The sequence below is a fragment of the Leptosomus discolor genome, chromosome 7 (genome assembly GCF_034619465.1).
Source record: "Leptosomus discolor isolate bLepDis1 chromosome 7, bLepDis1.hap2, whole genome shotgun sequence".
Lineage (NCBI taxonomy): Eukaryota > Metazoa > Chordata > Aves > Leptosomiformes > Leptosomidae > Leptosomus > Leptosomus discolor.
The window spans coordinates 6,179,354-6,194,798 of NC_141397.1; the positions used below are offsets into that span (position 1 = coordinate 6,179,354).

Consider the following 15,445-nt stretch of genomic DNA (forward strand, 5'->3'; position numbering starts at 1 on the left):
GAAGTCTGTCAGTATGAAAGATTCCTGGTTACACTGTGTTGCCTGGTCCTAAATGTTCATGCAAAACCTATTTTTATTAATACCTTGATCTTCCCTTTTCTGGACGACTTGTCTTTTGAAAGCAGTTCAAATATGTGACCATAGTTCTTTAGAGAAAAATATCAAGAAATGAAAGATGGAGTGTTCCTACAGCGAGATTATGCACATGTAACTGACATTCCCTTTACTCTGCTGTCAGATTTAGCAATGCATAGTGATACACACATTCGATAATATCTTCAACAAAAGAAGTAAAGGATGAATTTGAAAACAATTTCAATAGTTGCTTTTCCTCCCCTTTATTTATTCCTGTATGTTTGGGGGTGTTTTGGTATTGAGGGGTGAGCAGGAAAGGGAAGTGAGGGTAAAGACTGAAAAATTTCCAGAGGCAATAAAAGCCAAACAAACAAACTTTTGATCTGTTGCCCAGAATGGGAAGAATACGTTTAGGTGCTGTGGTCATTTCAATTGCTGGCTGATAGGGGATTTTAACAGAAAGTTTAAAAACTGACTCGCCCTCCTTCTCCTTTATCTCTGTTCCAGATGAAAAGGAGAAATTTGAACCCACAGTCTTCAGGGATACGATTGTGCAAGGCCTCAATGAAGCTGGGAGTGACCTGGAGGCTATAGCCAAGTTCCTGGATGCAACAGGCTCACGGCTTGATTATCGCCGCTATGCCGACACGCTCTTTGATATTTTGGTCGCTGGCAGCATGCTAGGTAACCTGCCGTGTACCTGACACTGAATTTTGATGATCAGCCTTGCTTCCTTTAAGATGCTGTCTTCCTTTACAAAGTGGGAATTATAAACTGTGTTACCGTTTCACGTATCGAGATGCTTCTTTCATCTCACGTCCTAGCGTTGTTTATTGTTCGTAGTGCAGTCATACCTAGGGGCCTGATTGTGTGAGGCATTCGGCAAATACCACAGAAAGTGGATGCTGCTCTGAGAAGCCTTCAGTCTGAGCTGAAACAGCGTATAAAATCAACAGCAAAGAAAATGAGAGATGCTAACTAGGGGAAACAGAGGAATTTGTTAGCATAAAAAGGTGTAGTACAGCCCTCCAGGTTATTGGCTGTTGCAAAGCTTTTTTTGTAGACATTGCAACAAAGGCTAGGTAAGAGGAGAAGGGAAGGATAATGAGGAGTGCTTTGTGGATGTTCATGGGGCATTTGTCCCAGGTATCAGTGGCAGCTTGGGCAAAAACCTGCCTTTCGCCTTCTTCTGTATTTTGAATAAGTTGGCTCTTTTTCCTGGTCATGTTGGTTTGATTCCTGCTTCCTGCTCTTTGTTATGTAAGAAGAAAAGATGTTTTTGTGGGACTTGAGGTAATGCAGGACACAAAAGCCAGTAGAAATAATTAGGAAAAAAGCTGTCAGCAAAATAAGCCAGGAGAAAACTTTTGCAGCAGCGTTTTGAATGTTTACATGGGCCTGGTAAGCATTAGAGGGGTTAGGAGGATGTTCCAAGTCCTCAAATTAATAACAGAGTGCTAATACTTTTCCCTTTGGAAAGGATTTACGTTATCGTGGTGTTTAAAATAGTAGTTAAAATATACACAAGGGTTATGCTCCAGCCCATGGTTATTTGATCACACTCAGTGCTCTCAAAACCAGCTAAGATTCCTTAGTGTGAGCGGAATCTCTCAGTCCTGGGAGGCCTGTGTGATCTGAGGTGCAGCGTATCAGCCAGCCCTCCCTTCTGTCAGGTGCCACCACAGCCTTGTAAAGCTCGGGCTCCCTCTGCTCCTCCCTCTCCCCTGCTAGTTCTTACACGTGCCTTTTGCCTCGGTAGTACGAACTTATTAGGCTAATTACATCTTATAATTATACAGTGCTCTCTAAAGTGAGAAATTGTTTCTTGCCTTTTTTTTTTTTCTTTTTTTTTTTTCTTTTAGCTCCTGGAGGCACACGCATAGATGACAATGACAAGACCAAGATGACCAACCACTGTGTATTTTTTGCAGATGAAGATCATGATGCCATCCGAAATTATGCTCAGGTCAGTAAAGGCGTGGTTCATTACTGCTTCCCGTTGGTGTATCAAAAGGGATTACAGTGGAACATCTGCAGACTGCCTGGGCTGCAACAGGCTAGTTACAGGGCAGTTGAAAATGCAGTTAATCCGCCCTAACCTCTACATTTTGGCCAAGAAAATAGGATGTCTAAGATAATCTGATCACAGCTGGCAATGCTTTCTTTTGCAGAAAGCAGTCTTACTTATTTCAGTCTGCTGTTGGTTCAGTGTATTTTTTGACACCATCCTTATTATTTTTGTTGACCTTTTCTGTGTGCAGCCTGAAAGATTTGTATGAACATATTTTTAGAAACACATGAAGTATATGAGTGACAAAAAATACCAAGTTTACGCCTCCAACCTTTAGTTGTAAAACTAGTTAGGAATCGGGCTTGTATTCCAGGAGCTTTCATTTCTGCTATGTATGTGATATATAATTCCTTTTTTGCAGAAGGAAGGCTTGCACAAATAGGCCTATGTGAAATTAAAGCAAAAAAAAAATCAATGAAGTCCAAAACATTATTGGAGAGAAGCTAATGTTGCATAACTTCTTAATGGAAGATAATAATTACATGAGAAAATACAGTCAGAATTCTATTGAAAGTTCAAAGCCACCCTGCAATTCTGGGTACAAGTAGGACTGCATAAAAATGCAACACTGCTGAAACTCCCATATGTCAAAAGTCTATTGTAATTAACAGACTTGTCTTTTTAAATAACTAGTAGTTGTTGGGATGCTAAAGGCAGTAGGTGAAAGCATAAAAGCCGCTGTCCCTGCTAAGGTATTGAGGGTGGTAAGTTGCTGAAGAGGTGCATGGTGGATCTAAAGGGTGCTGGGATCAGAATGTGCATCGGTAAGAAATGTTTGCTGAAAAGCAGAAAGCTCCTTTAAAAACACATCTTTAATAATCTGAAGAAGTGAAACATCCTTATTTCTGGAAAGGGAGTCAATGTATCTTGTGTATCAGCTTTATCATCTCTTAAAAACAGGGTATTCTACTTCATGAAAATCTCCATTATTGGCAAAAACATTGATTCTGTCTTCTTGAATTTTAGTATTTTAATGGTTTGATAATAAAAATTGACAGTACCAGTCCTTCAAGGAGAAATTTAGCTTTAGAGTAAAAGGTTGAATGTTGGACAATGGAAGTGAAGGCTTCAGGATTTGAAGCAGTGGAATTTTCAATGTATTCTCTGCATTTCAAGCCAAAAGCCGCCAAAAGAAGTGAACATTTGTAGTTAATGCCTGAAGAGGTGTATCCTTTTGTAGATCTCACCAGTTTTTTTCATGCATAATGGGAAATGGATCTCTTACTGTGTTATGAAAAAGCGGAGTTAGGCTAAAATAGTGTTTAGAGCTTCCATATCGTCTAGGTAATTTCTTGCTCTGACTCCCAAATGAACCAGTAGTGTGGCTATTTTTTGTGGGTTTAGTCATAGAAACAATTCAGAGAGTGAAAAATCTTCGAGAAAAAACTAAAGCTAGTGGTTACATTTTAACGGAGTATTTGCTTAGGAAGTGTACTTCTGTCATTTACAGGGACTTATAAAAATATACAAAATTTTGTTTAGAAATACGGACAAGGTGTTAGCTTACGTTTTCATCTTACACCTTATTTTATTAGAATTCTGTGGGGCTCTGCCTTTCAGCATGGCCACAACTTGATTTTCACTTGTTCTGAGCCAAAATACTACCGTTGAGGATGTTTGGATGTATTTTACGTTCTCTGAAAAGTGAACTGAAACTTTCTAAGCTTAATTTCTTCCCCCACCACCGTCCAGCCTGACAATAATGCCGTTTGTTCCCCATGTAAACCTTTTCACCTGTGACATTGAGTCACATGTTTTGTGCCCTTTGTACGGTAGCGAGGGCAGTCCTTTATTTATTTGATTTCTTATCTCTCCTTTCTTGCATCTGAATGCACCCTGCGCCTGTGCTGCTTCTGCTTTCATCATCCGTGGTCGCACGGTGGGAAACAAATGACAAAAACTGGAGAACAAGCGCTTCCAAGAACATCCTTGTTGTGAAGGCTTTGTCAAACGTTCTTCCTCTTTCCCTGCCAGTAGTGTGTTTTGTTGTAAGCGGTCGTGTCAGTGGGCTTGACAAAGATCCTGCATCTACTGCAGATGCCCAGCAGTGCTGCCTGGCTGCCTTGCTCCATCAGCTTACACCTAACAGCTTCCCCAGAGAGCTGCATGACCGGGGGAAGGGTGCAGAGCTAACCTCCTTCTCCTCCTTTCCGCTGCTTTTGATCTATGGATAGGGTGGAAAGTAGAGCAGGCATTAAATTTTGAGAAATACGAAAAAGACACTCAAACTGCTGTAAATTCTCCGATTCAAACATTGCTCTATGAAGCAAGAATTGCAAAGCTCATTTTTTTTCCACTTGTGAACAAACTAATAGAGAAGGGTGTTTCGTGGTCTGCCGTCAGACAGACAATGCAACAGGCAACGGCAGAAATACCATTCTGCTGGCTGCTTATTTCCTGGAAACAGTGTCTAAAGGAAAACTGTGCAGTGGAACGTTAGAGTGTGAGAAGCCAACTGTGCTTCCTACTTTTTCTTTCCTGCTGCGTCTTGTTTCCCTTTGCCTTTTTTGTCAAGGATGGCTGCAATTGTTATGGTTTTTTGAGTTAATCTGTGTTTATCTTTAGGTCTTCAATAAACTTATCAGGAGATACAAATATCTGGAGAAAGCATTTGAAGATGAAATCAAAAAGGTAATGTTGGTGTCAGTCTCCTCTTGAGCATTACTATTTTTTACCCTGTGTCTGATGTAGTCGTGTGTGTACACGTGTGGCGCTGGCATGTATTTTGTCTAGCTCTGCTGGATGAGAGGGTGGAATCTACAGGTGGCAGCTTTAGTCTGCAAATTTTGGTCTGTGGGAATACTGCTGGCGGCACTTGATGTAGAGTAATTCTGCATCAATGCTTCCTTTGGTCACTTTGACCAAACTCACCTTCTGATCCCAGGCTTTTTTGTGCGGAACTTTGATGTGCTTTGGTGTATAGTTCTTAATGAGAGGTGATGTTACGATCCTGCTAATAGAACAGCGCTCGGTGGCTTTTCCATAGAATAAATGCAAATCTGCTGTGCAGGATGTCACTTGATGTATGAGTATTAAACTACTCCTGCATTGTGGAATGAATCCTAACCACAAGTTTTTGTATTCGAGGCCATAGGTATTTGCACAAGGAAGTTGTCGCCGCTGGCAGAGTGCTCAGGATTTGCCTGTTAGACTGTAGTGGATGTTTGTGGATACTGTTTTGTTTTGTGGTACTGAATCCTAAGGAGACAGGGGAAACCTGGGCAGAAATTTTTGAAAAACAAAATACAGATTTTTTTTGTCTATTTTGAGTTCCTAGTAACAGATGTAAATATCTTTTTCTAATGGCCTGAATAAGTAAAAAACACTGCTGTGCTGTAAGTTAACAGGCATGCTGATAATGGCAAAACCTGTCCAATGACTAAAATACCGTGTTTGTTAAAAGTAAAAGTCTGTTTCCAGTTACTTAAACATTAGAAAGATTGCTGCAAGGGTCAAGTGAGGGTAAGTCTGGAGCATGATGCCCCACCACCACCTCTTGTGGCTGAATAAATTTGGCTCCGACTTCTACATTCTTGCTCATATAGGAAATTATTTTTGCACTTGTGGCCAGCATGCCTATTAACTGATGCTGATTGCTCAATACATCACTCTAAAGACCTAAATTTACCTCTGTCCCCACACAAATCCAGTGTTCTTGCTGTTAATTACTATAATCATTGACATGAGAAGCGCTGACTCATAGCATTCAAGTTTCAGAGTGTTCAGCATATTAAGCAAATGCCATGTCAATTCAAGCCGCCTCCTCTCTCTCCTGTAACTTGCTTGGTTTTGAATCCTCTAAGTTTCTAAGAATTCACTTTGTACACTTGGTGACAAGATGAAACTGTGGTTAATACATAATGATTTAACTCTTCAGTTGAGGAACAAGTGCCTCTGGTGTGCAGTTCAGCCATACGCTAGCTTGAGAGAAAGCAGTAATTTGAGGTACAGCGTGGCTGGACTCATGCTGCTCATTTAAGGCTGTTGGAAGCATCCTGGCCATGGCACCACGGGCTCAGGGTGGGCTGGTTCACCTCCCAGACTGCAAATCTCCATTTTATGGACGTGCTTCTTGTACAGTTTTCAGCGTCGGATGACCTCTTGTGCGACAAACCACGAGATCAGGTTTGCATAGCGGTCCTGGGCTGAGGGGAAATCTTTCCATCTGCCCTTCCATCGCCACCCCGTGCGCTGGGGCGAGTCTTGGTGTGGCGCCTGGGGACCTGACCGTTCGGCGCGGGTGGGTGCTGGGTGCGCTCTCTTCCTCGGTTAATGCAGCGTATCTGAGAATTGGCCACTAGGAAGGTGGTTGTGAAGGTGTTTGGGACTGTGTGTCACACCTGCACTGTCACTGCCTTGAGGACTATTTGTAGATGCCTTTTCCTTACCTTCTCCCTCTCCCTGCTTGTGTGAACCCACCAAGCAACTGTCTTCTCGCTGATGAGGCTGCTGGGGTTTTAACTGTTTAATGCTTTAATCCCTGGGTGCAGTAGCTTGTATGAGCGTAGCTGCTCATAGAGGGTCAGCAGATAAGATACATTAGTATTTCTGGGAGGTGTTTCTGCGAGATTTAGTAGTTCAAAGACTACTGCAGTTAGTTGGTGGTTAGAAAAGCAAGGGAGCAACTGCTTGAGGTTGTTTCATGGGTCACTGTCCCAGCAATGAAAGTGATTTTTTTGGCAGATTCATTAGGCAGCTAGAGCACTTGGAGGAAAATTAGCTCTTCTCACAGAAAAAGTCGTGCTAAAAAAAAACAAGGCAGTACCAGCAGTTTCACTCTAAAGAAGCAGATGGTATCAGTGGGACTTCTTGAAAGAGAGATTGTCTTAAATGGCAGTATTTGTACAAGTATTTGCTTTATGTCTTCTAGTTCATGATTTTGTCGGTAGGACATTATTATTTCCCAGCACCTTTCCCTTTTTTGTCTGCTTCTAGCTTTCAAATGTTTTATCTCTTAACTCTCTCCCCCCAAAATTGCCAGTTATTCTTTCCTCTAGTGACGTAAGCAAACCATACATCTAAATTTTTACATCTAAATTATTTTGTGCAAGAAATTTCAACAGAAGACAAAGATGTTTAAGTGCGTTGCTCACAGCTGGTTTTTTTTAGGCAGCTTAAGTTCGTATCAGTGCTGCCCAGTGTACTGGCACAGACCTGTGACAACATTTAGCAGTAATTTCAGTAAAATTCTCAGTTCCAAATTTGCATTCTTCTTTCTTAGATAGGTATTTCTGTTCAGGTCAGTGGATGGAGAATGCTGTATTAGCTGTCTATATAGCGTGTTTGCATGTTTAAGTAGCATTCTATATAGGTTTTTGGATTATCAAAATTGGGATAAAGTGTGGATAAGTGTATTTTTGGTCTTAACAGTGGTAAATATTACTGAGTCATATGGGAGATGTTATGAAGTCCTTTGTTTGTGTTCCTGTTTTCCTAATCAAAGAACCCTAAATCAAGCTGGAAATTATGAAATGAGAGGAGACTAACATTCTGAGATCAGATGGTGAGTACAGAGATGCAGGTAAATGAAAGGCAAGAAGCAGTCAGAGGGTACCTGTTATGTTAGCTGCCTTCTCTCTCACTGACAATTCAGTGCTGCCTACAGATGTGACAAATGTCAGATGCTGAAGCAACAGGGCACTTCAGGTAGTGAAGATATAAAAGACACCACACTCCCTGTGTGGATAAAACTCCTTAATTTTCCCTGTTAAGGTTTCCACATCGCAAGAGGAGAGCAGAAGCACTTCTTTCTCTTGTATGCTTTTTAATTTTGCATGCACGTCTACTTGTGCGTGTCTTTTATGCCCAGAATTTGTGCCTAAAAGACTTTTTCTTTAAAGACAAAAATAGCATGGAACAGCACATTAGGTCTGGTCTTGTGCTTATTAGGCATTCTGAACTCCCACTTAAATAGGTGGGAGTTCTTATAGCTATGATAGAAATACAAAATTGTGAGCCAGAACTGCTCATTTTATGCCTGGAATCGGTCTGTATCTCTAACAAAAGCAGTAATGGCAGTGCTTGGCTAACGGCAGGGAAGCATCGGCTTGGAGAACTTTCTGTGGGCGGTTTGGTACTGTTCTGAAGTGACTTGGACATTTTGTGACTTCCCTGCTGACGTTTTTAATCATGATGGTAAAAGAAGAGCTCTTAAAGTAATCAACGATAAAAACCTGAAACAACAGCTTTGAGCTGAACGTTTTGTTCTTTCTGATGGTTTTTAAGTGGGTTTATTAAAGGTTTTGATTCTTCCTATCACCCAGCCTCCCCCTAAATTAGACTGTATTTCAAAATTGCTTGAAAGTGTAGAATAATATCCTTGAACAGCAGAAAATGACATGTATAAGTTTATTTGAGCTGCTTTTCAAAAATATTAGCAAAGCAAAAATTATGCTAGTAGCACCAACAATACTTTAAATAGTGAGAGACGTGAAGAAGACGAGGATCCTGCTCAAAACATCCTGCAGTGGGGTGCAGTTCAAGAACACCATAATTCAGATTCATACGAAGAGACTTTCGAGAAACATGTTTCAAAGGATAGGGAAGAGGATGAGGCGTTGAGCTTCATAGGTAACGTGATTTCAGACCTTCTAAAACGTTAGAACAAATACAGATTTCTCAAAGCTAGAGTTGATAGATATTTGGATGTCCTCTTAGAATCCCTCTCCACCTTGGACTGCATAACTCTGGCTTTGCAGCTGGATTTCCTCCCGTTGTTGCTTTCGAATCTGACGTGAGTGGGTATAACTGTTCATGACCTACCCATTACTGACAAACCCCAGTGGAGGTTACAGCTCAGAATATGTCAAAACATGCTCTGTCATGTTAAAGTAGTCAGCATGACCACTTTCTAATCAAAATCCTCATCTGTTGCTTATGTGGGAGCAGAAGGGAAAAGAGTTAAGTAGGCGGCATAGAGATCTAAAGTGGTTTCCTCTTCATTAACATTCTCAGTCTCAGTACTTACAGTAAAGAGCAAAAGGTCTAATTCTCTTTTTTTTTTTTTTTTTTTCCATGTGCTGATCTGCTTTTGGTACAGTATCGTTGCTAAAGTTTGTATAAAAAAAAGCTTTAAATCCCCAGGTCTCCATTTTACACCAGGCTTATATTGAAAATCTGTAAAAATATTTTCAATCTTCCCATGAAATGTGGCCCTGGAGTTGCTTTACCTGCACCATTGTATATACCAGTTAATTGCTGCATTTGGAAACACAGCACACCGCTTGTTTCTCATCCATGTATTTAGAAATAAGAATTCCATTCATCTGCGTCTCAAATTTTTGTACATTTTTTGGTTGTGAGTCACAGTTTGTTGAAATAAAATGACACCTTGAGATTTTATGGTTTCATAATTTTTCTTTTAAGCTAAAACTGCATGTTGCACTCATTTGGCTGAAGCCCGCAAAAAAAAAAAAAAAAAAGCCCGAATGATTTGTCTGTGGTTTAATCATTCAGGCCTGTGTAAGCTGTAATTTAAAGCTGATGTTATTATGTAAGTAGTACCATATGAATGAGGTGGTTTTTTCAGTTCTGTTCACTGATACAGAGCAGAGCTATTCATAAAACACTGCGTGAGTTTTAATAACTTACTTGGTTAGTTATCCGGATTTTTAACATACCGCTGCACTCGGAGAGCTCTACAGTTATCGATAAGCTGCTTAGGTGTCTTGGAGAAGAGCTCTCGCTGGCCGGGGTAACAAACAAGGGCAGCGACACGTGTGATACCGTGTCCCCTTGTGGGGGTAGGATTTGGTAGTGAAGAAGCACCCTTAATTTGGAAACCAGGTGGGAATTTTCCATCGGAATGAGCTGTTCTGCTGTGATTGCATCTATTGCTCATTTGGAGGAGGAAAAAGGGTGTCTTGACAGCAGAAGGTGGCTGAATAAAGCACTGGTAGCTGGAGAAGGAAATGAGAATTCCTTTTTACCTCCAGAAATGGGTGTTTGCAGTCTGTTTTTCCTTCTTTTTTTTTTTTTTTTCCCTTCTTTGCAGTGACAGTAAATTTGTAAGCTAGCTTCTGATCGAGTCAGCAGCTTTTTGCAACGAATGAGGCTGCCCTTTGCTGTCTAGCCTCCTTTTTCCCATCACCCGTGTTGTGATTGCTAACAACAAGTGAAGAAAACATTTTTAACAGTAATGCTACTGACAGAATCTCATTTTGCATGTTTTTACTGATGTAAAGGAAAAGAGGTGTAATGTACTTCAGTATGCTTTCAAGTCATTCATTTTAGCCTATGAAATAAAGATATTTAAAATAGTCTTAATTGCCATTTTTAGACTTTTAGGAGGTAAATATGTAGTTCGGATCTTCAAGCACTTAAGATGGCGAGATTTGTAATTTTTTCTCAAGCTGTTTGTTTCCTCTTGTAATTAGTAGTGGGAATGGTGAGGTCTTAAAACAGCCTTCGTTCCTGTCTGTCCTTTGTCAGCCTTATCAAGAATGTCTGAACTTGAAATACATTTCTTATTTTAGCCAATAGAAAATCTGTTGTGATTGTGCTGTGTTCCTTTCCCCAAAAGGAAAACAGGAAACTTTTTCATCCTTTTATTGTTGGCATGAGGAATAGCTTTTGTAACCTAGAAAATGAACTGCAACTGTGTGGGGCTTAGTCCAAAGACTGAAGATGTGAATGGGCAGGCTCCTGTCAGCCCGATGAAATCAGCAAGTCTGTGATCCTGTAATTTCTGTGGGTTTCAAGCCTTTAACAAGCACTTTTATTTTTACACGTATATACATATATTTGGAGAAGACAGGCCTTGTCTCCCTGAGTAAGGCCGTATTCCACGTGCTTGTGTCCTTATAGAAAGCGAAATTATAAGTGATCGGTGAGATGGCGCTGCCATGCTTCAGGATAGATTTTGATGTGATTGCTATTAATTACAGTGGGACTTCTTGAGAAATAAGAAATTAAACTATCTGCCAATATTCATCTCTACCTGTTATCATTGCTTATGGCTCAAATCTGTGTTCTTTTCTTTTTTTCTCGTCTGACCCACAGCTTCTGCTGTTTCTCAAAGCCTTTACTGAGACGGAACAGACAAAGCTGGCAATGCTTTCTGGCATCCTGTTAGCCAACGGGACTCTTCCTGCTACAATTTTAACAAGCCTCTTCACTGACAATATAGTCAAAGAAGGTAATTTTCTATGTGATCTTTTTTCTTACGTTAGCTTTAATAGGAGATGTGTTCTATTGCAACGTATTTTATGTGTTGGAAGCCTGTACCTGTACAACAGAAATCAGTATTTTAAAGCAGAAGCAAGGGCCAACTTTGTGAAATCCAATAAGAGGACAGTCAAACATAGGAAAAAAGCAACAGAAAGCAAAAACAAACCCCAAAGGATTTGTGTTTCTTGGAAGTTATACATGTGCGTGCAAAACTGTGGCATATCCGTGTTACTGTGATACTATAAAAGTGTGAAGTATAACCTCTATTTCTGAGATGTGTCTACTAGCATTTTTTTAAGGTGTTGCCAGTATCTTGCGCACGTGAGCATGAAGTGGGACAGAGAGCACGTGCACTGGATATTGCAGAAGGAGGAAGAAAAAAAAAATTCAAACCCTGTGGTGGGTTGACCCTGGCTGGACACCAGGTGCCCACCAAAGCCGCTCTGTCACTCCCCTGCTCAGCTGGGCAAGGGAGAGAAAATACGATGAAAGGCTCATGGGTCGCGATAAGGACAGGGAGATCACCCAGCAATTACTGTCATGGGCAAAACAGACTCAGCTTGAGGAAATGAGTTTAATACATTACCAATATCAGAATAGGATGATGAGAAAATGAAAACTAAATTTTAAAACACCTTCCCCCTACCCCTCCCTTCTTCCTGGGCTTAACTGCATTCCTGATTTCTCTACCTCCTCCCCCTGAGCGGTACAGGGGGACGGGGAATGGGGGTTGCGGTCAGTTCATCACACGCTGTCTCTGCCGCTCCTTCCTCCTCAAGGGGAGGACTCCTCACACTGTTCCCCTGCTCTGGCATGCAAGGGGACATTTGCTCCACCTTGGATCTCCACGGGCTGCAGGGGGACAGCCTGCCTCACCGTGGTCTTCCTAGGCTGCAGGGGAATCTCTGCTCCAGCAGCTGGAGAACCTCCTCCCCCTCCTCCTTCACCGACCTTGGTGTCTGCAGTTGCTTCTCTCACATATTCTCGCTCCCCTCAGGCTGCAATTGCTCCTGCGCAGTAACTTTTCCCTTTCTTAAACACGTCACCCCAGAGGCGCTACCACCGTCCCTGATGGGCTCGGCCTTGGCCAGCGGTGGGTCCATCTTGGAGCCGCTGGAGCTGGCTCTGTTGGACACAGGGGAAGCTTCTAGCAGCTCCTCAGAGAGGACACCCCTGTAGCTCCCCCGCTGCCAAAACCTTGCCACGCAAACCTAGTGCAAACCCTCGTTTTGCCTTCATACCAGCAGTGATCAGTGATTGACGCACTTTTCCCGTGGGCTTGCGTTTACCGTGTGATGAGTAACTGTTCTTTCGGTCTGAGGGTATAATGCCTCTTCGAGGTGACTTTTTTTTTTCCTTTTTTTGAGGGTTTTTATTTAGATATTTATAGCCATCTACCTTGGCATCCTGATTTTCTAAACGCTTGCTCAACGATGTCTTTCTCTGCCAGTTACTGACTGCCTGGAATAATTCCAAATGCACTGTCAGTTTGAACAGTTTTCATGAAATCTTGGTTTCGTTAAAGAGCTATATATTAGCTATAAATGTATTCTAACTTTCATTTAAAAAAAAAAAAGTATTCTATCTTCATGTTCTCGTTTCCAGCATGCTAACCATTCCATTTGTTTTCTAAATGCTGCAGAAAGAACAGCCACAGCTGCAGCTTTGCTCTGTCATCACCCACAGCTTTTGGAATCAGAATTAAACTAGGAGAAAATTCAAACAAAAGCACTAATCCATGTCTTAGGGTGATTGCCTGCAAAGTGTTTAAATCAAAGTCTGTTCCTAGTTATGGGAAGACAAGAGGCATCTGAAAACTCGGAGATTTAAAACTCAAGTAATTTGTTACATTTTAGGCATACAATTGTTATGTATAAATCCTAGAACAAATGCCATTTGCATTATGAACTTATATTGTAGAAGCCCTAAACTTTTGTCAGGAGCTTCCATGTGCTTCTGGTTCTTGGTTTATATCTGCTAAAAATGTACCTGTGTCAGCATTTGAGGAAAAGATCGTTCAATCAATGTTCTACAATAGATCTTTTATGGAAGAATAATTAAAGATGCCAAGATAATTGACAAGCAGGACAAAGAGCAAGGTGTAAGCCAGGTAGATCATATAAGAATTAACTTGGTACTTCCTTTGATTTACAAAAAGCAATGCTGCAGGCAGGTGAGGTTAAAATACGTGTGGAAACAATTAAGTGAGCTGAGGGCGTTGTTGCTCAGCGTGGGAATTGTGACATTGGCAAAGTGGCTGAAAGTGAGATAAGGGTAGATTGTGCGGACAGGAGAACTGTCAAATTTGAGGGCAAATACCTAATTCATTTTAGGATTACCCTTTTCTAGTGTTGTCATTACCTTTTCTGTGATACATAGATGGAAAAAAAATGTCTTTTGGGGGTGTCTGATGTATTTCTAGCAGAGACAGCAGAAGGACTAGGCAGTGGTGGAACCTCAGCAGGATTAAGTGTACCCTTCTTGACACCTATGCTGAAAAACCATTGCAAATGCAAAGAGCAGCTAACAGGGTTAATCAATAAAATGAATGGCTGGAGTTACTTTCTGTAAATAGGAAAACAAAACAAAAAAAAAAACCCAAACCAGAAAAAGAGAAGAGCTATTGAAAGGAAAAGACGGTGGCAGCACATGAATAGAATATAGGATGGCCAATGATAAATTTGGGCTGTAAATTAGAAGTAAGTTTGAGAACCGAAGTGGGTAGTGAAGCCCTAGAACAACCTCCCTCTAATATTGGTACTGGCATAAAGCTTGTTTTAAGCTAAAACTTGAAAAAGAGTTTAGGACAGGGGTATTGGCACAGTGCTTGGTGACAGACCATTCCATTCAGTTTTGGTACCGAACACAAGCACATGTTGGACGTGCTGAACTGGGTTTGCGGGTTCAGAAATTACAGGTGGCAGTTCCACCTAGGTCCCCTGTTGGTTGACCAGGCTTTGTCAGTCTTGACTAGTCAGCCAGGAGTACTTACGATCACTGCATCATGCTGGTTTCACTTGGAAACACTTGTACAACACTTGAAACAAGCCCAAAGTAGTATTTGAAGGCCTCTCTTGGCATGGCGTTGTGCATCCAGTACTTCTCTAAGGATCATGCCTTACAGCTAAGCTCAGGGTCGCCAAAACTGTCATAACAGTCAAGGTCTGTAATGAGTGTTAACAAAGTTTACCCTGCTCTGGGAATAATCTCTTTGTTCTTATTTGATGACTCATTTAGTCACTGTATCCTAGAAATAAAAAAAGTGGATGTTATCTATAAAGCGGCTAAGAATGATGAAGCTACTTCCTACCAGTAGGTCCCATCCAGCTCTCAGAGCCTCAGGACTGTGTGGAGGTGAAATGAAAATGATAACAACTGGCTGTAGCGTGTTGTACCGTTATCATTGTCATCACCACCCTCAATAGCACTGCAAATACTGGTGTGAGTGGGGTTCGGGGAAGCGTAACTGGCCTACAGGGGACCTTCCTCAAGGCTGGGCTGGGTCTCTGTCTCTGAGACCTTTCATCTGCTTTCAGCTCCCTGCGCTCGCCACTCGCGGCCGAGAACCTGGAGCAGAGCCGTGGCTTTGCTGCTCCGGGAAATAGGAGGTGTGGGGCTAGGCTCATGGGAAGGCTACAGCTAGCGGAGGTAGCGTTCGTTTGATTTAATGCACAAAGTTGTGATTTGAGGAGGGAATTTTTCCACTTAAAATAGTATTTGTGCCTGGTCCTACCAGCTACTAAATGCCCCCTAGGAGGTTGGGATACAATCAGATACCTTGAAGTTCCAAAGTTACTATTACTGGGGTACTGAAGTCCCCTGTTCCAGGACTTGCTAAAAAGCCCCTTGAAGATAATGTGTTTTCAGGTCTTGTTCCTGACTATCCTTTATTATTTTGTGCCTTTGTTTCCCAACTGATTTAACGCACAGTTTTGCCTTTTGCACTGGCCTTGTTCTGTAAATTGGGGAGGTAGGAAAAATAATTGCAAAGAAAATCTTGGAACAATTGAATGGAGGTGGGTGATACAGAATGAAAAGATTTTTCAAACAATCTGGCATACTTCAGAAAATTAATACTGCAATATAGGAAAAAAATCAGCATTTCAGCTCTACGTGTCAGTCCCGTTGTCA

At 41.4% G+C, this 15,445-nt stretch overlaps 1 protein-coding gene across 2 annotated transcripts in view; it reads left to right on the forward strand.

Moving 5' to 3' along the window:
• BZW2 (basic leucine zipper and W2 domains 2) overlaps window positions 1–15,445 on the forward strand; it is a 36,004-nt gene that overhangs the window by 4,863 nt on the left and 15,696 nt on the right. The window contains exons 2-5 of one of the 2 annotated variants that reach the window (XM_086467774.1): window positions 583–759; window positions 1,938–2,041; window positions 4,712–4,777; window positions 11,147–11,282. In XM_086467774.1, the coding sequence (XP_086323900.1) occupies window positions 583–759; window positions 1,938–2,041; window positions 4,712–4,777; window positions 11,147–11,282 (483 nt within the window). The remainder of the gene's footprint in view (window positions 1–582; window positions 760–1,937; window positions 2,042–4,711; window positions 4,778–11,146; window positions 11,283–15,445) is intronic. The other variant, XM_086467775.1, reaches the window with a different exon arrangement.